The 20715-nt window shown below is 36.1% G+C and overlaps 1 protein-coding gene and 1 non-coding gene across 2 annotated transcripts in view; one reads left to right on the top strand and one right to left on the bottom strand.

The window, feature by feature from the left end:
* LOC113519587 (serine protease HTRA2, mitochondrial-like) overlaps positions 1–17091 on the top strand; it is a 39404-nt gene extending 22313 nt beyond the window's left edge. The window contains exons 6-14 of the mRNA XM_052896910.1: positions 951–1159; positions 3413–3663; positions 8361–8664; positions 10102–10233; positions 11127–11223; positions 12223–12390; positions 13414–13514; positions 14500–14564; positions 15600–17091. Of these exons, the coding sequence (XP_052752870.1) occupies positions 951–1159; positions 3413–3663; positions 8361–8664; positions 10102–10233; positions 11127–11223; positions 12223–12390; positions 13414–13514; positions 14500–14564; positions 15600–15768 (1496 nt within the window). The 3' untranslated portion in view covers positions 15769–17091. The remainder of the gene's footprint in view (positions 1–950; positions 1160–3412; positions 3664–8360; positions 8665–10101; positions 10234–11126; positions 11224–12222; positions 12391–13413; positions 13515–14499; positions 14565–15599) is intronic.
* A 3551-nt stretch (positions 17092–20642) lies between these two features.
* On the bottom strand, positions 20643–20715 carry Trnav-cac (transfer RNA valine (anticodon CAC)). Its single transcript has one exon. It is a non-coding gene; the product is annotated as a tRNA-Val (tRNA).

The raw sequence follows: 20715 nt of genomic DNA, 5'->3' as shown, positions 1-20715 counted from the left end.
CTCATCTATCATTCTACACTAGTGCCCCGCCAGCGTATACCGTTAGCGCAGGCGGGGTTACCATTTCATTGTCATCTATTGAAAAACTTAAAAACCAGAAACCAGAATATCTGAAATTTGTACCAAAACCTCACCGGCAGCACACCTGCAATGCCGTTGGTGTCGTGGTTGATCATGGGCGGCGGTAGTCACTTACTATCAGGTGAACCACATGCTCGTTTGCCCCCTGTGACAAAAAATCTGCCTAAAAAAAACTGGCGGTCACCAAAAAATTGTTAAGTATTCAGGAAGGGGTCCTGCAATCCTTGCCCCTCCCGTTTCCACTCGGAGCTTGAAAGTCCGCGTTGTAGGTTTCTCAGCTGCCCCGTCGTAGCTTTTTTTATCATTCCAGAACACTTTTAGATAGACAGAAAGATAAGTTAGTATTTATATAAATATTAGCTTTAATAGACTAATTTTTAATACCTTCTGTTACATTATTGTGATTTTCGTAGGGATCTCTAGTCTATTTTTTTTTAATAATACATAGCCTATCTTACTTTTTGATAATGTAGCTTTTAATAGGTGAAAATTTTTTAAAATCGTTAGGGCAATTTTTGAGTCTATCCATTAAAAACAAACATACAATAATCAACTCTTTTCTCTTTATAATATTGGTATAAATTATTATTATTATAATTATTACAGCAGTTCACTGTCCACTGCTGGACATAAGCCTTCCCCATAAGGGGAGTTTTGCCAGTAGTTGCCACGCTTGGCAGGCGGGCTGGCAACTGCAGTTGTTTCTAGAGATGTTTTAAGAGGGACGCTGCCGCCCATCGTTCACCCTCGCTTAGTTTCCTCTTACAACACCCACGGGAAAGGAAGGGGTGGCCTATTCTATGTCGGGACCACGGGACCACACGGCGATTGATATACATAATATTGAAAATTGAATCACTCATTTTCAGGTCTAACAGCAAAACTGTCGGAACTGGCTTTCCAAGGAGACGCGTTGTCATGCCACCTCTTCGCCGAAGCTGGCAGTGCTATAGCGGCCCACATAATGGCTTTAGCTCCTAAAGCTACTGGAAAAGTTAGGATAGTTTGTGTAGGGTCCGTATGGAAGAGTTGGGAGGTGCTAAAACCTGGAGTGCTCAAGGAGTTGACTGATCAAAAAGTGAGTATATTGGAGTTTGCATGATATAGAGTTTAAAGAAAAATCAAGTCTTTTTTTTTTATTTTTTTTTTTATTTATTTAAATAACTTTATTGACGAAATGAAAATAAGGTACAAAAGGTTTTTTTTTTTTTTATGAATGATAATGGAATATTAACCCCACCTGCGCTATCGGTATACACCGGCGCGGCACCAGTGAAGGATGATAGGTGAAGGATGAAGCAGGTCAGTTAGCCCGTCGTGACGAATTCAACAAGAATTGTCACGATGGTTTCCAGGGGGAACTACGTGGAGGTCGACCTAATAGGGCATATTGCTAGCAATGGGGTTGTCAAACTCCATTGCTAACAATCCCTTTCCCCCACAAAAGGCGGATTTAATGCTAGTAGCATTCTCTACCAGTCAACCTTTGGAATGAGCAGTGAATCACGAACTACATTACATTATTGGGATAGGTACATATATATATATATATATATATATATATATATATATATATATATATATGGTAATGGTATGCTAACCCCGCCAGCGCTATCGGTATACACTGGCGCTGCACCAGTGAAGGATGACAGGTGAGGATGGAAATTCAAGGTCAGTTAGTCAATCGTGATACACTTGAAATTCAGCACGATAGTTTCCTGAGGGGACCACATGGAGGTCGACCTGACTGAGTACATAGTTAGCAATGCGACTGTTAGTTTGTATTACGAACAAAATATTGTAAAATATTTATTATACATTATTTACATTAGACACATTAAAAGATTTAATTGACAATGGCGTGGGGGAGAGGGATTGTTAGTAATGAAGACTGAGAATCCCATTGCTAGCAATATACCCAACCAGGTCGACCCCCTCGCGGTTCCACCTGGAAACTATCATGGTTAATTCCTGATGAAATCATCATGATGGGCTAACTGGCCTGTTTTCATTCTCATCTATCACCCTTCACCGGTGCTCCGCCAGCGTATCCCGTTAGCGCAGGCGGGGTTACCATACCATTTTCAGCCATCAAAAAAATATATACAATGGCGGACTTATCCCATAGAGAGATCTCTTACAGTCAACCTTTGAGGAGCTGAAAGGTAACTACATAGAATATTTAAGGATAAAAACATTTCGATCGTTTAACAAATTCAAAAATGTCGACTTAGATACGCTCTGTTTACTTCTGTAGTATATATATATATATATATATATATATATATATATATATATATATATATATATATATATATATATATATATATATATATATATATATATATATATTCTTTATTGCAATATTAACAACAATAAGCAATGTTAGGCGAACTTATCTCTAAAAGAGATTTCTTCCAGTCAACCTAACGCAGTGGCATAGGAAGTAGTGAGTGGGCAGTAGTAGTGCTAAACAGAAATTAAAATAAATATAAATAATTATACATATACACACATACATACATATATATACATACATACATACACACACACACATATATATATATATATACATACATACATATACATACACATACATATACACATACATACACACGTTAAATACAACATATAAATATCAGATACAAAAGAACACAATGATGACAGTCTTCTATATCAGATTTTTATAATTATGTATATACATATAATATATGACCTCGGTATGGTTTTATAAATATTTATATCTAATTTGTATTTAATTCATGATTTGACCTTTACAGAGCAGTGATGTTTCATAATAGATAATACCTCTATATTATTATTTTTTATTACTAAATAATTATTTTTAATTATTTATTATTATTAGTTTTACCAGAGGGAGACTTTGTACAATAGTTGTTTGCTTGGATACCTTCATGGCTGTGTTTCGTTTTGAAGGGTTAGATATAGCAGTCATTTTACAGGGTACAGAGGAATAACACCTGACTCTTCAGGAATGGCAACGCGTGGTGGGTATCATGGGCGAAACAGTATACTATTTTTTTTATACAGCTTTGAATGGCAAACAAGCTGACGGCCCACCTGATGGAAAGTGGTAACCGTCGCCTATAGACATGAGCAGTGCCATGGACATAACAGAGTATACTGTTTCGCCCGTGATAGTTCCCATGTTATGTCCATGGTACTGCTCATGTCTATAGGCGACTGTTACCACTTTCCATCAGGTGAGCCGTCAGCTTGTTTGCCATTCTAAGTTGCATAAAAAAAATGACAATTGAGCCGCAAGCTCGTTTGTACCTTGTCTTATATATATATATATTTTTTTTTGCAGTTAAATTTAGAACTGGAGTTCGTCAGACTACGTGTGTCGAGTGCGATGGGCGCAGCTTGGATCGCTGCAAAGCAAGCCAACTATGTACTGCCGAGGGACGACACCATATTCTGCGACGTTCTATACACATACCGAGGGAAGGATAACTTGAATGTAACGAATTGTTTAAACGGTGAGAACGGATCAATTGGTGATTCCAAAGTGAACGGTAGACATTTTGAAGATGGACAGTTGTGTGGCTGTGACAATTGGACCAGCTGGAATTAAATTGAATTGACTTTCTCCTTTCTGAACCCTTCTTGGAAAACAGCTAAATTTTTTTATAGATCACATTTCACATTAAACACACACTACGATTTATTAATGTGTGTGTAAATATACATATACCAGAAGGGGTTTTGTACAAAAGTCGTTTGCTTGGACCTCTCTGTCCCTTTCGTGTTTCAACCGTGAAGCAGTTCTGTTTGCATGGCTGTGTTTCGGTTTGAAGGGTAGGATATGGATATGGCAGTGAATTTACAGGGTACAGAGGAATAACAGCTGAGTCCTTAGGAATGGCAACGCATGGGGGTATCATGGGCGAAACAGTATACTCTGTTACGTCCATGTTACTTTTCATGTCTATAGGCGACGGTTACCGCTTTCCATCAGATGGACCGTCAGGTTGTTTGCTATTCTAAGTTGCATTAAAAATCAAAAATATTAGAATTATTAATTATTAACTTAGCAACTTAGAAAATAAAGTGTGAACCTAGAATAAAGGAAGGGGTGGCCCATTCTATGCCGGGACCACACGGCGTATACCATATATCGTCAAAGTCGTAGAATACTGACGGATCTTTATATATAATATTTGTCAGATCCGTCAGTATTCTACGACTATGACGATATGGGCTCTGTCAAACAATATCTCGCGCTGACTGACCTGAGGCGATATATTTATAAGCTATTAATGATATATTTTATATCTATAAAAATATCTATAGTAACTTAGTTGGTATTTACATGTAAGTATAAATATTTTAAGGCTTCTCTTCTGTGTCAAATACTTATATATATACATACGTAATAGTATATAAATTGTATACTTTGCCTATATTTAAGGTATACATAATGTTAAGGGCTATGATATATTATCCATTGTACACGTAGGTTTATGTTCTGAATAACAAAGCAGGGGATATATGTGCATACTTGTATATAAATGAGTAGGTGCATTTTCTAAAATCAAAGTTTATTTACGCATTGCACAAATTTATATTTGATAAAATATACGTATGAAATTAAAAAAATAAAAATATAAATATTTTATTATATTATAATATATATATATATATATACATATATATTCCTTATTCACAAAAACCTCAAACTTCTCATAAACCTATTTTAGCTATTGAACTGTATTGTCTCTTTTTTACTAAATTCTCATTTGCGGAAGGTTTTAATTTTTTATGAATATGTATAACTATACTTTTTTTTTTATTATCAATAAAATTACAAAGTTACAGAAATTATGTTACATTAGCATTCAGAAACCACGTAGGTTTATATTCATACTAAGTACATTCAAATTAAATAATTTGAATGTACTTAGTATTAAAACCATGCAAGAAGTATCGTTTCAATTTACATTTGATGTTGCTAATAGTAATGTTATCCCATACATCGGTGGGTAGTTCGTTAATAAGTCGAGGAACTAGATAGTCAGCCGTACGCTCACCAATTTATTTCAATCGAACACTGAATATGTTAACATGCATTCATAAAAAATAAAACCTGCACTTATTTTAACTATTACACTCTTTTTATTCATTCATTCATTCAATATCATTCATTCAAACTTCTCAGTTTTTCTCACCAAATGTTCACATAGTGAAAAAAACTGAGAAATTTCACAACGAAAACTTAGCACTAGAGATAAAATAGCTCAATAGCTAAAATAGGTTTATTAGAGGATTTACGTTATTATGAACAAGGAGATAAATGGATGTTTTCAAATTTTGATATGTAATTACCACAATTTCAAAACTTACATAATTATGATATTTATTTATATTTATAAGTTTATCATTAGGTTTGTCATTTCACTAGTTTTGTTGTTATCATTTTTACTATTTGTTTTTACGTTATATAACTGTTATTTTATTAAATTATATTTCGAAATTGGCTATTTCAATGTTAATCAGTGAATAAACGTAAAAAATATTTTCACACCTGTTATTGTTCGGATTTGTTAATTATTAATGAAATATTAAGCATTATAGAAAGTGTCTATATGTACGTATATTTATTTTAAGTCGTTTAAACTTTTTTTTTTTTGAGAAAATAAAAGAGAGTGCAATGATCTGAAAAAACGTAGATGCGTTATAATAACAAGTCGTTAAATTGATTTTATGTTGTTATATTAAAATTGTAATCGAATCGAAATAAGTTAATTAAGTAATATTTTGTTATATTTTTGACGAATTTTAAAATAAATTGCTGTTGAGAAATACCTATAAAGACTTGTGCAGATGAGCGATTTTGCCAACCAAGGACAAGAGTATAACAATAATCTCTGTTTCTAATATAAATGTAAATTTTATTGTTGGAATGGGGGTGTCTTACAGTAGGTATGATTTCTAATCTTTGGAAGCCACTTTTATGTATGTTTTAAAATGTCCGCCAAGGACAAAAGTCTACTTTTGCACAGGTTTTAAACTTAATACGTAACATAGTACATAATAATGGTTAAAGTGGCTACTTGAAGTTCAGGTATAGATTTATATGTTTTGTCAGAATATAATTGTATATAAATAATGCTTATATATTGAAAATTAATTGTAAAATAGACAATACTTGTATTTACCTAAAACAAGTTATAGTATAGTTCCTATTTTTAGAAATGTGAATTTTTAATACATATCATTTATAATCAATAACGAAACTGCTAATGTTTCTAGTTTTATAACTTAGCTGTAAGTTCAATTGTATATCTTATATGTAATTAGTTAATATTAAAGTAATTTTAATTAATTTAATTAAGTGTAATTTGAATTTTTATATGATTCGATGAACACGCATTTCTTTGTTGAAAATAAATATCGCAGTATACCATTTTATGTTTTGTTATTTTGAGACCTTTTGCAATCGAAATATTTTGAAACCGTGATATTACTAATGTATTTAAATTAGTAACTGGACGTTGTCTGTACATAGGAGATATTTAAGGAAAATTTAATAATAATAATAATAATAAACTCTTTATTGCGCACAGTAGAGATGTATACAAGGAGTATTTATACAGAATGTGCATATACAAAAGGCGGTCTTATCGCTAAAAGCAATCTCTTACAGACAACCAATTTATAGTCTTAATTGGCGTAATAAAAACCAAAATTATGTATTTTAGAAGGTTTTTTTGTCTGAATACCGTTTACACAGTTGCGTTCTTAAATGTCTAATTTAAAAACCGGTGTATGTTTTTACTTGATATGCCATCTATATGTAGTTTGTTTTATCGTTTTATCTACTTTTGAAAACCACATTTACGAAATAGCGGGCAAAAAGCTAGTTAAATATGTAAATATTTATATGTACTAGAATTATTAGAAATCTTTACTTAAAAGGATAAACTATATCCTTTTTAATCGGGGGTCAGTACGTTAAAACGGTAACAGGCAGACCTATTTGCAAATATATGTATCATTATTATCACAATTATCAAAAATAGTATTTATCAAAATAGATCATTTCGGCTAAAAGTGTTTTCCCAATTCTTAATTTCACGGTGGAACTATTAAAAAATTACTTTTAAAATTTTTACGGAGATGAAAAATGCATTGATAATAATATATTTAAATATATAATCAAGTGTCTAACATACAAATGGTATTGTATCATATATCCCATTAGGATGGATCAACTCAAGTAACTTATTAAATTCAAGACTCGCCCGTCTGTACTACTACTGGCAATGAAGAGTTCATAGTACATTAGTTTCTCCATTTCGTGTATAATTTTTTAATTGCTTTTCGTCTTATAAATATTATTGTTATGTGTCCTTATAAAAATAATAAAATTGTAACTGGCCTGGTGTTTTTGTTTGTCTGTCTGTCTGTATGTTTGTTCCAGCATGACGCAGAAACTACTGCAGCAGTTTCTCGATTGCGCTCAATTGCATTAGTTTTCACTGTCTTGTTTTTGAATATCTAACTTAAAATGTGGCATATATTTAATCTTCATAAATTATCTAAAAGTGTGTTGTTAAATAAAAAATCTACGTGTACAAAGTTGGGAATAAAAGCTAGTTATGCATAAAATATAAATTTATAAAATCACTAATTAGCACAGTATTGAAGCGTTATTAAAGTCGATAAATAAATATTTGTTATAACTACCGTTAATAACTGTTATTGAAAATGATAAACTGACGCCCCTTCCCTTGTATGTTGTTGTCACTCAGCTGATATTTCATTCATTTGATCAATCATTAGCAGGCTGTCATTCAACACAAATCTTTAAAATAATCAAATCAGTGCATGAAACTTCACTTGGAAGAAAAACTTTGATGTAATTTATGCAACCAGTTCGCAATTTAAAAATTTTACTCTATAAATTGGCTAATTTTTTACTGTGCCTCTCAATATCGATATTTTATACCGTTTATATTATAAATAGGATACAACAGTATGAATATTAAATTACTTTATTGTGTTGATATTTCTAGATGGTTACATAGATTGAATTTTCAAATCTATCAGATATCAAGGCAGTGTTGACGCCTAAATAACGAAGTGATTACTTTCTGTTTATCAAAAATGTCTATCGCTGCGAGATTTTCTCGCATTTTTATAAAACAACCAATTTTAAAAGTAAATTATAGATGTTCGAGCAGATTAATATCAACGTTCAATAGTGATAGCAAACGATGGGACAGTAAAAAAAAATATTTAGGCGGTGTTTTTGCATTCGCTGCAGGTGTTATAGGTTATGTTAGTTTTAAAGAGAAAATTTACGCTGCAACTGTAATAAATGACTTGAAAGGTAGACGCGAGAAGTATAATTTCATTGCTGATGTAGTCGCTGTGTCTGCGCCGGCTGTGGTGTACATAGAAATCAAAGACGGACGCCGTGTAGACTTGTTCAGTGGCCGACCCATAACTCTGTCCAATGGTTCAGGTTTTATTGTGAAAGAAGATGGACTTATATTGACTAATGCTCACGTTGTCGTGAACAAACCGAACTCGATTGTTAGCGTGAAACTCATGGTATGTATTTACTTTTGTTCATTATTGGTTTTTATTATGCAATCTTGTTTTATTATGTGTAAGTAAACCATATTTGTTTAAAGTGTATATGTTTATAACTTATATGTTAATTAAAGACATGGCCCATCTATACACCAGGTTTTATTCTAATCTATATTTGTTGTATCAGCCATTAACAAGCCACCGCTGAACATAGTCTCCCCCATAAGGGGGGACCGGTAGTTGCCACGCTTGACGTGCGGGTTGGCAACTGCAGTTGGACTTTTGTTGGTGTGTTAAAAGGGACTCTGCTGCCCATTCCTCTACCATAAGCTCCCTTGGTCACCACTTATGATACCCACGGGAAAGGAAGGGTGCCCTATTCTATGCTGGTACCTGCACTGCTGTATATTGAATACTAAATATTCAAACATTTAATCCAATTTTCAGTAATAATTTAATAATAAATTTAATTTTAATTTCTATACGCACAATGGCCCAAGTGAGAGGCTAAGCGTGGAAAATGGAGTCTTTTTCACATTCACATTTCACATTTTAATTTCTAAACAAGATATCATGCTTATGTTCTTTTCCAAATAAATTATATATTTTGCCTAACACCATCCACTATATACAATTCTGTATGAAGTGGAAGGCATTGGGGAAGTCTATGTCCAGCGGTGGTTAGATACAGGCTTAAATGTTGATTAAAGAATGCATTCAAGTTGAGATTATAAAGCAAACTGATTTATTTAGGGAGGAGAGGCAATTTGTAGTAATGCGAATCAACAATCTCATTGCTAGCAATATAGGGTATATTAGGTCGACCACTATGCTGTTCCCCCTGGAAAATATTGTTATTAATTTGATTGTTAAATTAGTCATAATAGGCCAACTGACCTGCTTCATGCTCACCTATCATCCCTTACTCCTTTACTCCACCAGCATACTCTGATAGCATAGGTGGGGTTAACATTCCATTATCATCCATTAAAAAAAAAACTTATTGATTTATGTTTTACTCTCAGTACATCAAATATATCATAGTGTATGGTATGTATTTAAACCAAAATAATCTATCCTATTTCTTAGGTAGGAAAAAAGAATATATATTTATATAAATTCTTGAAAATTACGGATGGACTTTAATATGAATGAATATGACATGGGATTTATATATATATATATATATTTTTTTTTTTTCGTACAACTTAGAATGGCAAACAGGCTGATGGAAAGTAGTAACCGTCGCCTATAGACATGAGCAATACCATGGACATAACAAAGTATACTGTTACGCCCATGATACACCCCATGCGTTGTCATTCCTGAGCACTCAGGTGTTATTCCTCTGTACCCAGTAAATTCACTGTCATATCCCACCCTTCAAACCGAAACACAGCCATGCAAACACAACTGCTTCACGGTAATATATATTAAGATTATCACACATTACAGGATGGTTCCACCCACACTGGCATAGTGGAGGATGTAGATCTAAAGTCAGATCTGGCTACGCTCCGAATCCCTGTCAACGGGCTGCCGACCATGAAGCTTGGCTCTTCGGCCGACATCAAGCCTGGCGAGTGGGTTTGTACTTTATATTGTGAACAATTAACGTCGTCGTACTATTTGATGAGGGTGGAGAGAGGGGAGGGGATTGTTAGAAATGCAAACTACCAGTCCCATTGTCTTACAGCCTTTAACTGTTTACTGTTAGATGTAAGCCTCCCCCTTGGTGGGTTTTACCAATAGTTGCCATGCTTGGCAGATGGATAGGCAACTGGTCAGGCTTTAGAGATGTTTTAAAAGGGATACAGCTGGGGGGAGCAAGGGGGGACCAGTAGTTGCCACACTTGACATGCAGTTTGGCAACTGCAGTTGGACTTTTGTTGGTGTTGTAAGAGGGACTCTACTGCCCATTCCTCTACCATAAGCTCTCTTAGTCACCTCTTATGACACCCAAAGGAAAGGGTGTCCTATTCTATGCCGGGACTGTACGCCCATGCTACAGCTGATATGCTAGTAATTAAAATATATTTTAGTTGTATTATATGTCTTATGTCAGTATAATTTATATATATTTCTTTCAACAACGTCAGAAGGAAATAAAAAAGAAATGTGATTTTTTTTATACAACTTAAAATGGCAAACAAGCTGATGGCCCACCTGATGGAAAGTGGTGACATCGACATAGACATGAGCAGTACCATGGACATAACAGTTTGTTTTGCTCATGATACCCCCATGCGTTGCCATTCCTGAGGACTCAGATGTTATTCCTCTGTACCCAGTAAATTCACGACCATATCCCACCCTTCAAGGCGAAACACAGCCATGCAAACACAACTGCTTCACGGTTGAAACACGAATTTTGTAAAATCTCCCATAAAAACCATTGAAGTTACTATTAAAAAAAAAATGCTACAAATTTAGTTCACTTGAATATGATTGTTGTAACTTTGGTGAATGTATGTTCGCAGGTGGTGGCGATGGGCAGCCCGCTATCCCTCAGTAACACAGTGACCGCCGGCGTGGTCAGCTCCACGCAGAGGGCCAGTGAAGAGCTCGGTTTGCGGGGTGGGTAAGGTTCCACTTCGATAATTATTTATTTATTCTTTATTGCACAATAAAACTTTGTACAAGTGGCGAGCTTAATGCCATATGGCATTCTCTACCAGCTAATTATTGGGTAAAAACAGAAAGCGTATGAAGGGCAGATGTGGTGAAAAATATGTGACAATTATAGTAATACATTAAGGCATATATATACATATACACACACACACACACATATATATATATATATATATATATATATATATATATATATATATATATATATATATATATATATATATATATATATTAGATTGTTGTTTTTATAAATCACCACCGTAAACCTGTTCCTATTTCTTATCCTGATAAAAAATATCCTATAACTCAAGATGTTTGCAATTTAAGCAGGTTTATATTTTTTATTGCAGTCTATACATATAATGTACAAAACAGATAACGGATAATGGATTGTTAAAAATGGGGATTAGTAGCTTCATTGTTAGCAGTACACCCTGTCAGGTCCACCTCCTCGCATTCCTCCTGGAAACTATCGTGACCTGCCTTTTCATTCTCGCCTATCATCCCTCACTGGTGCCCCGCCAGTGTATTAGTTAGCCTAATACATTTAGAACTAAATTTGTGGCATTTTTTTTAATAGTAAGTTTAATGGTTTTTATGGAAGATTTTACAAAATTCGTGTTTCAACCGTGAAGCAGTTGTGTTTGCATGGCTGTGTTTCAGTTTGAAGGGTGGGATATGGCGTGAATTTACTGGGTACAGAGGAATAACACCTGAGTCCTCAGGAATGGCAACACATGGGGGTATCATGGGCGAAACAGTATACTCTGTTATGTCCACGGTACTGCTCATGTCTATAGGCGACGGTTACCACTTTCCATCAGGTGGGCCGTCAGCTTGTTTGCCATTCTAAGTTGTATAAAAAAATTAGATGTTTTTTTGCGAAACAAAAATATACTTAAGTTAGTATTAATTCTGTCCAATTTCACGTTCACGTTTCAGGTAAAGACATGGTGTACATACAGACGGACGCGCCCATCACATTCGGCAACAGCGGTGGCCCATTAGTGAATTTGGACGGTGAGGCGATTGGCATCAATAGCATGAAGGTCACCTCGGGCATTTCCTTCGCCATACCCATCGATTACGTGAAGGAGTTCCTAGCTAAGAGTAAGTTGTTTATGTAATTTTATATGCTTTGATATGTCTAAACTCTCATTTTTATATTTACTTCAATTTATCATAATTTATTCCCAATGGGCAGGATCTGTTTCTTATAGTCTTTGGTCTAGTATTTTTTTTTTATACAATTTAGAATGGCAAACAAGCTGACGGCCCACCTGATGGAAAGTGGTAACCGTCGCCTATAGACATCAGTAGTACCGCGAACATAACAGAGTATACTGTTTCGCCCATGATACCCCCCATGCGTTGCCATTCCTGAGGACTTAGATGTTATTCCTCTGTACCCAGTAAATTCACATATCCCACCCTTCAAACCGAAACACAGCCATGCAAACACAACTGCTTCACGGTTGAAACACGAATGGGACAGAGGTTATCGACTTTTGTACAAAGTCTCCCTCCCTTTGGTCTAATAAAAAATGTAATTAGGATTGTCTATGATTTTGTCTCTTCCGTTCGGCGCTTGATCAAGCAGGCGTGTGTCTGTGATTATTATTCGGTTATTAAGTTAATTACATATATACATATCTGTCACGCCTGTCTCCCATTAGGGTAGGCAGAAACAATGGAACGCCAAATGCTTCGATTCAAAACAAACCTCTTTCGCTTCTTCCACATTCATCAATCTTTTCATACACGCTCGCCGGTTACGGGTACTTTTAATTTGGCCCTTCTTCAGTACGTCGCCTATTTGGTCGACATACGTACGTCTATGGCGTGTGAGTTATTTAGTAAATTTAAAGATATAATAATATTAATTTGCATTTCGATATTGTTTAATCAGAATACTGGTCAGTTTGTTACAAGAAATAAATAAGAGATGAATTCAGTAATCTTCCTGTTTTTTTTTTTTTATGCAACTTAGGTTGGCAAAAAAGCTGACGGCCCACCTGATGGTAAGTGGTAACCGGCGACAGTTAACGCCCGATATGATGATGATGGTGATCTGAAAATGATTATTTCATGGTGAAATGGTGCTGATAGTATTAATAATTCAAATGATTTCAGGAAAAACGAAGCCACCTCAAGTGTCGAAGCGATATCTCGGCATCACGATGCTGACTCTGTCGCCGAATATATTAATGGAGCTTAGATTGAGGAATCCAGAGGTAAGGATATTGTTGTAAAGAATGTCAAAATGTAAGAATGGCGACATCTTTTGGTGTATATTTGTGTCAATGTGTATAGTCTATATTGTCTATGTATGAGACCATGCTTGTCTGTGGTTAAAAAATATCTTCTGGTTCATAACCATTCAACCAGGGGGGAAAGGGATTGTTAGTAATGGAGACTGAGAATCCCATTGCTAGCAATATACCCAACCAGGTCGACCTCCTCGCGGTTCTCCTTGGAAACTATCATGGTTAATTCCTGATGAATTCATCATGATGGGCTAACTGACCTGTTTTCATTCTCATCTATCACCCTTCACTGGTGCTCCGCCAGCGTATCCCGTTAGCGCAGGCGGGGTTACCATACCATTTTCACCCATCAAAAAAAAAACATTCAACCAAGTTGTTTTATTATAGATATGTTTCTAATATCAACCCCCTATTTTTTTTTAAGGGTCTTTGTGTCGATTATGTAACTTATTACTCAAAAAAAAATATTTTATTAATTATTAATCAACTTTGAAAACAAGATAGTTCTCATTTCGGTTGGATTTTTTTTTTCCTTATAACTCCGTCAGTTACAAACCGACTTGGAAAATGTTTTTTTTTTTTATCTGAAAAGATATATTTTACCAAAGGGAGACTTTGTACAAAAGTCTTTTGCTTGGACACCTCTGTCCCATTCGTGTTTCAACCGTGAAGCAGTTGTGTTTGCATGGCTGTGTTTCGGTTTGAAGGGTGGGATATGACAGTGAATTTACAGGGTACAGAGGAATAACACCTGAGTGCTCAGGAATGGCAATGCATGGCATATCATGGGCGATACAGTATACTCTGTTATGTCCGTGTCCGTACTGCTCATGTCTATAGGGACGGTTACCACTCTACATCAAGTGGGCTTGGGTGGTCAGCTTGTTTGCCATTCTAATTTGCATAAAAAAATTCTTTACTGCCTACTATTTTATTATTTTACTATTTTCAGATGCCCACAGACATCGAGCATGGGATACTCGTGTGGAAGGTCATCATCGGATCACCAGCGTACAAGTAATAATATTAACTACTTGTTAAAACAAAGACAGACTTTGTACAACAGTCTTTATTTTTTGTTTACAACACAGGGGGCAAACGAGCATGCGGCTCACCTGATAGTAAGTGATTACCGCCGCCCATGATCACCCACAACACCAACGGCATTGCAGGTGTGCTGCCGGCCTTTTAAAAAGGAATATGCTCTTTTCTTGAAGGTTATGTTGCCCTTAGCTTGTGTACCTCAGTCCAACCTGTGGTTATGCTAACAAACAGTCGTTCTTGTATGACTGTGCATTGGTTTGTAGGGTGGGATATGGCAGTGAAATTACAGGGTACAGAGGCGAAGTATGACCTCAAGATAGTTTTTTTTTATGTAACTTAGAATATCAAACAAGCTGACGGCTCACCTGATGGAAAGTGGTAACCGTCGCCTATACACATGAGCAGTACCATAGACATAACAGAGTATACTGTTTCGCCCATGATACCCCCCGTGCGTCGCCATTCCTGAGGACTTAGGTGTATATAGGTGCCATCGTGGTTAAATACTGATGAATTCATCATAGTGGATCAAACTGATTGATTTTTCACCATCCCACCAATAGCGTACCAGTGGGAGACTAAAAAAGTCGTCTGCTTGGGTACCTCTGTCCCATTCATGTTTCTACTTTGAAGCTGTTGTGTTTGCATTGCTGTGTTTCAGTTTGTACAGCTTAACTGTCCACTGCTGTACATAACCCTCCACCTTGGGGGGTTTTGTCAGTAGTTGCCACGCTTGGCAGGCGGATTGGCAACCGCAGTCAGGCTTTAGAGATGTTTTAAGAGGGACGCTGCTGTCCAAACCTCGCCCTCCCTTAGTCGCCTCTTACGACACCCACGGGAAAGGAAGGGGTGGCCTATTCTATGCCGGGACCACACGCCAATTTTATATTAAAGCTAATATATTGACTTTAATATAAAATACAAATGTATCTTTCTGTCTATTTATCCGTGCGACGCCGGGGCAAATCAGCAGTATTCTATAAATGTAAATTATTTCTTATTTTACAGTGGTGGTCTGCAACCGGGTGATATAGTAACGCATATAAACGGTAAACCAGTGCACAGCGCCAGCGACATCTACATGATGTTGGAGAACTCGAGCGGCAGTTTGCGTATCGACGTCGTTAGGGGGCGCCAGCGGATCACCCTTTCGGTCACACCTGAGATACACTCGTAAACGTACTGTAGTAGGTGTTTCGATAATGTATTTTTTTTTATGCCAACAAGGTTTAAAATGTACAGTTTACATATGGTGTTCTCATACGTACATGAAATGTTTTATAAATTTTTTTTTATACCACTGTGGTGGCAAACAAGCATACGGCCCACCTGATGGTAAGCGGTTACCGTAGCCTATGAACGTTTTATAAATTTAATGATATATGTACAAAAAATAATTCTTAAACATACAGACATTTTTTTTTTATTATACAACTTAGAATGGCAAACAAGCTGACGGCCCACCTGATGGAAAGTGGTAACCATCGCCTATAGACATAAGCAGTACCATGGACATAACAGAGTATACTGTTTCGCCCATGATACCCCCCATGCGTTGCCATTCCTGTGGACTCAGATGTTATTCCTTTGTACCCTGTAAATTCACGCCATATCCCACCCTTCAAACCGAAACACAGCTATGCAAATACAACTGCTTCACGGTAGAAACACGAATGAGACAGAGGTACTCAAGCAATCAACTTTTGTACAAAGTCTCTTCTCTTGCAGGCAACCTGGATAGAGAGGAGTAATTATAAACAGTTTGAAATTAAATTAATTAATTAATTTAAATGATCGATTTTATAATTTAATTGCTTTAGTTTTAGATTATATAGACAGAGTGTCTCCACACAAATGCCTCGAAAAAAAAGCAGGTCTACTTATTCGTACAATTTCGTCACAATTTGGTGTGCATAATTTAAAATACATTGAAATAGTACATTACTGCGGCGGCCAGCAACTGAAGCATTGATGGACGAATGTGCAAATGTGGCCCGAGGCGTAGCCGAGGCACATATACGTGAGTCCATCAATGCCTAGTTGTGGCCAAGGCTTATATAGTACTTTTCTCAAACAATGCGCAAAAATCAAAAACATAATTTTACTTTTTAAGTTCAATGAGGAATAACGAACAATAATATTTTTTCACGTGCCATTATGTTCCTTTGATTTTTTTTTCAATAAACAGCTTTCTGTTTGCAAACCAGTTCGAAATTTAAATAAAACCTTTTATTAGTTATCTCCTTGGTAGCCATGTTTCGAAGTAAAAGGTCATTCCATTTTTAAATTACAGGACAGATATGAGTTTACATAGTAATTTATCTGGCCGCAAAACACGACAGATATGGATTTTCATACAACTTCTGCCCGCATGTATCTGGCCAGTACGGCAATTTTGGTTTATCTCTAAAAAGATTGTCAAAATAATGCTCACATATCCAAGCATGTTTGAGAAAATGTATATTATATCAGTTTATTACTTCGCTCTCAAAAAGCAAAACACTGATATTTTGTTATGGTATGTGTATTAATATTGTATTGTATTTAATGTTTGTTATATATATTATAATGCAATATGCTGTTGGTGTTGCTATAAATAAATAAATATATATTGAAATAATAATATTCCCGACTGATATGTTCTAGTTTCTTTTGACGATATAAGAGGTTCTTGTATGTACAAATTATTACACGTAAAACTACCTATTTACTGAGGACTACGGTGTTATTCCTCTGTACTCTATATTTTTTTTATGGGTGAAAATGGCATGGTAACCCTGCCTGCGCTGTCGGTATACACTGGCGAGGTACCAGTGAGAGATGACAGGTGAGTATGAAAAGGCAGGTCAGTTAGCCCATCGTGACGAATTCAACGATAAATTAGTCACGATAGTTTCCAGAGGGAACAGCGTGGAGGTCGACCTGATAGGCTACATTGATAGCAATGGGGACTAACCTTCCCATTACTAACAATCCCTTCCCCCCAGGACTATGGTGCTATGCCTCTGTACCCTATAATGTGACTGCCACCCTTTCTAATTCCACCGTTCAGGGGAGAAAGGCATTGTTAGCAAAGGAGTTTGATAGCCCCATTGCTAGCAATATGCCCTATTAGGTCGACCTCCACGTGGTTCCCCCTGGAAACTATCGTGAACAATTCCTGTTGAATTCGTCACGATGGGCTAACTGACCTGCTTCTTCCTCACGACAGATATGCATTTTCATACAACTTTTGCCGGCCGCTGCCCGCATGTATCTGGCCAGTATTTTATTAAGTGTTATAATAAAAATGTTAACTTTAAATGCAAATTAATGATACTGAATAAATATTGTAGGAAAGCATATAATTGTTTGGAATTGTTGAATGGGTTTATTAGTTTGCGATTCAGCCATGGTTTTTGTATGTGTAAAATTGTTTTATTTTACCAAGACAATGTATTTAAGTATTTTGGTATTGTTTTATGTAAGAAAAGGTAATTTTTTGTTAAGAGTTGTTCCAATAAAGTTGAGTATTTTTATAAAGCTATGTTTTTTTAAGCTATTGTATAGCTTTTATCGCGGGCCTTGAGCGCGGAGACCGAATGTAAAAATTCCGTAACGGAAATGGAACCTAACACCCCCCACTCTTACGGCGGCAGAGCGGTGCGAGGACGGAAGCCGTGCATCGTCTAACGTCGTTTCAGTTCGGCAGACTTCGGCACGGTGTTTGTGTGCGTGCGAGTAGACGTATGCGTGTAGACTAGCTGCTGACTGCTCATAACTGATTCTATCTCTTTTAGATACAATGCTAGGTGAGACAGCGTGCTTTTTGCGAGCTGCTCCGGAATTGGACGAATACGTAAGCAGCTGTTGTGAGAATGTATATAGGTGTATAGGTATCTATCATCTATGTCCAACAGTGAATAGCTGTACGCGTAAAATTTGTGTATAAAGTGTTTTAATATTAAATATGAATAAACAAAGTGCATTTATTAATGAAGAAAGTAATGAAAAAATAGTGAAAGAAAATGAGTGAGTAATCTATATAAATACATTTTATTTATTATCACAAATGCAGTGTTTTTGTTTTTGAATTTATATACAATACTGCTATAAAAATACATAACCTAAATTTTGGATTTTGAAATGAGCGATTTTAAAAGTAGCCCTCTTTTATACACATAAACACACACCCATATAGTTAAAATACTGCATAAATAAAATAAATAATTATAAAATTGTATAAGTTGATAAAAAATGCTATACAATAGCTTTACCGCGGCAGTCCCCGACTGCCACACGTCTTTTTTTTATTAAAGTACCACATCATGTATCATCATAATTACAGCCTTAAACTGTCCACTGCGGGGGGGGGGGGGTTAATAATGCGGACTACCAGTCTCATTGTTAGCAGTATGCCCAAAAAGGTCGACCTCCACGTGGTCCTCCCTGGAAACCATCGTGCTGAATTCCAAGTGAATTCATCACAATGGGCTAATTAACCTGCTTTTTCATTCTCACCTGTCATCTCACTGGTGCCGGGGGCGGGCGGGGTTACCATCCCATTATCATCCATTAAAAAAAATAAAACTGTCCACTGCTGAACATAGGCCTCCCTATTGGTGGGTTTGCCAGTAGTTGCCACGCTTGGCAGGGGAATTGGTAACCGAAGTTAGGCTTTGGTGATGTTTTAAGGGGAACGCTGCTGTTCATCCCTAGACGGTGAAATTTCCTTAGTCGACACCCAAGGAAAAGAAAGGAAGGAAATTTCGATAAAACTTCAAAAATAAAATAAAAAATACTACATATATTTGCAGCTTGGAATGGCAAACAAGCAGATGGTTCGGTTTTTTTTTTACTTATTAGACAAAACAGATCATAACCATTTTTTTTTTATTAATAGTTACATTTCGTCATAGTCGTAGAATACTGACGGATCTATATATGTAAAATTCGTCAGATCCGTCAGTATTCTACGACTATGACGATATGTGATACAGCTAGGTTGCAATCTAATTACATTACGTACATGGTTTGAGTAATGCATCTAAAAACAGTTTTTTTTAATGGGTGATGATGAAATGGTCACTTCACCTGTGCTATCGGTATACGCTGGTGGGGCACCAGTGAGGGATGATGGGTGATGATGAAAGCAGGTCAGTTAGCCCATCGTGACAAATTCCACTAGAATTAACTACGAGGGTTTCCAGGAGGAATCGCGTGGATGTCAATCTGATAGGGTGTATTCCTAGCAATGGGTCAATTTTTTTTTGATGGGTGAAAATGGTATGGTAACTCTGCCTGCGCTAACGGGATACGCTGGCGGAGCACCAGTGAAGGGTGATAGGTGAGAATGAAAACAGGTCAGTTAGCCCATCATGATGAATTCATCAGGAATTAACCATGATAGTTTCCAGAGAGAACCGCGAGGAGGTCGACCTGGTTGGGTATATCGCTAGCAATTGGATTCTTAGTCTCCATTACTAACAATCCCTTCCCCCCCATGTATACCGTTAGCGTAGGTGGGATAACCATTCCATTATCATCCATTTATAAAAAAAAAACATAGTAATGTTGATTTATAGGTATACGCTGGCGGGGCACCAATGTGTGATGATAGGTGAAGATGAAAGCAGGACAGTTGCTCAATAGTGATAAATTCAAAAAGAATTAACCAAGAGGGTTTCCAGGGGGAATCGTATGGACGTCGACCTGATAGGGTACATTGCTAGCAATGGGACTGTTAGATCTCCGTCACCAACGATCTTAGTCTCCCCATCAATTTTCGAATATATAGTATAACGAAATCTGCCTAAAAAATGTTAACACCAGAAGGCGCCACTGTCCTAATAGTAATAGTAAAATTATTGTATATATTTTTTTTAATATTTTTAACAAAACAGGATGTAACTTGAACATTTTATCTACGTATTTGTACTACGATGAATCATAAGAATTGTGATATATTAAGACAAGCATTTTATAATCCATAATTTAGAAAAAAAATGGTAAAAACAGGTTTTTAAAACTTAAAAAATACTAAAAAATAGTTCTCAATTATGCAAAAAGCTATGTTTCCGCCCGGGATCGAACCGGGGACCTTGTGCGTGTGAAGCACACGTGATAACCGCTACACTACGGAAAC

This window comes from Galleria mellonella, unplaced genomic scaffold (genome assembly GCF_026898425.1).
Source record: "Galleria mellonella isolate WM207_F2 unplaced genomic scaffold, CSIRO_AGI_GalMel_v1 utg35, whole genome shotgun sequence".
NCBI classification, from domain to species: Eukaryota; Metazoa; Arthropoda; class Insecta; order Lepidoptera; family Pyralidae; genus Galleria; species Galleria mellonella.
The sequence above is the reverse complement of the archived record's forward strand: the minus strand, read 5'-3'. Positions and strand labels throughout refer to the sequence as shown.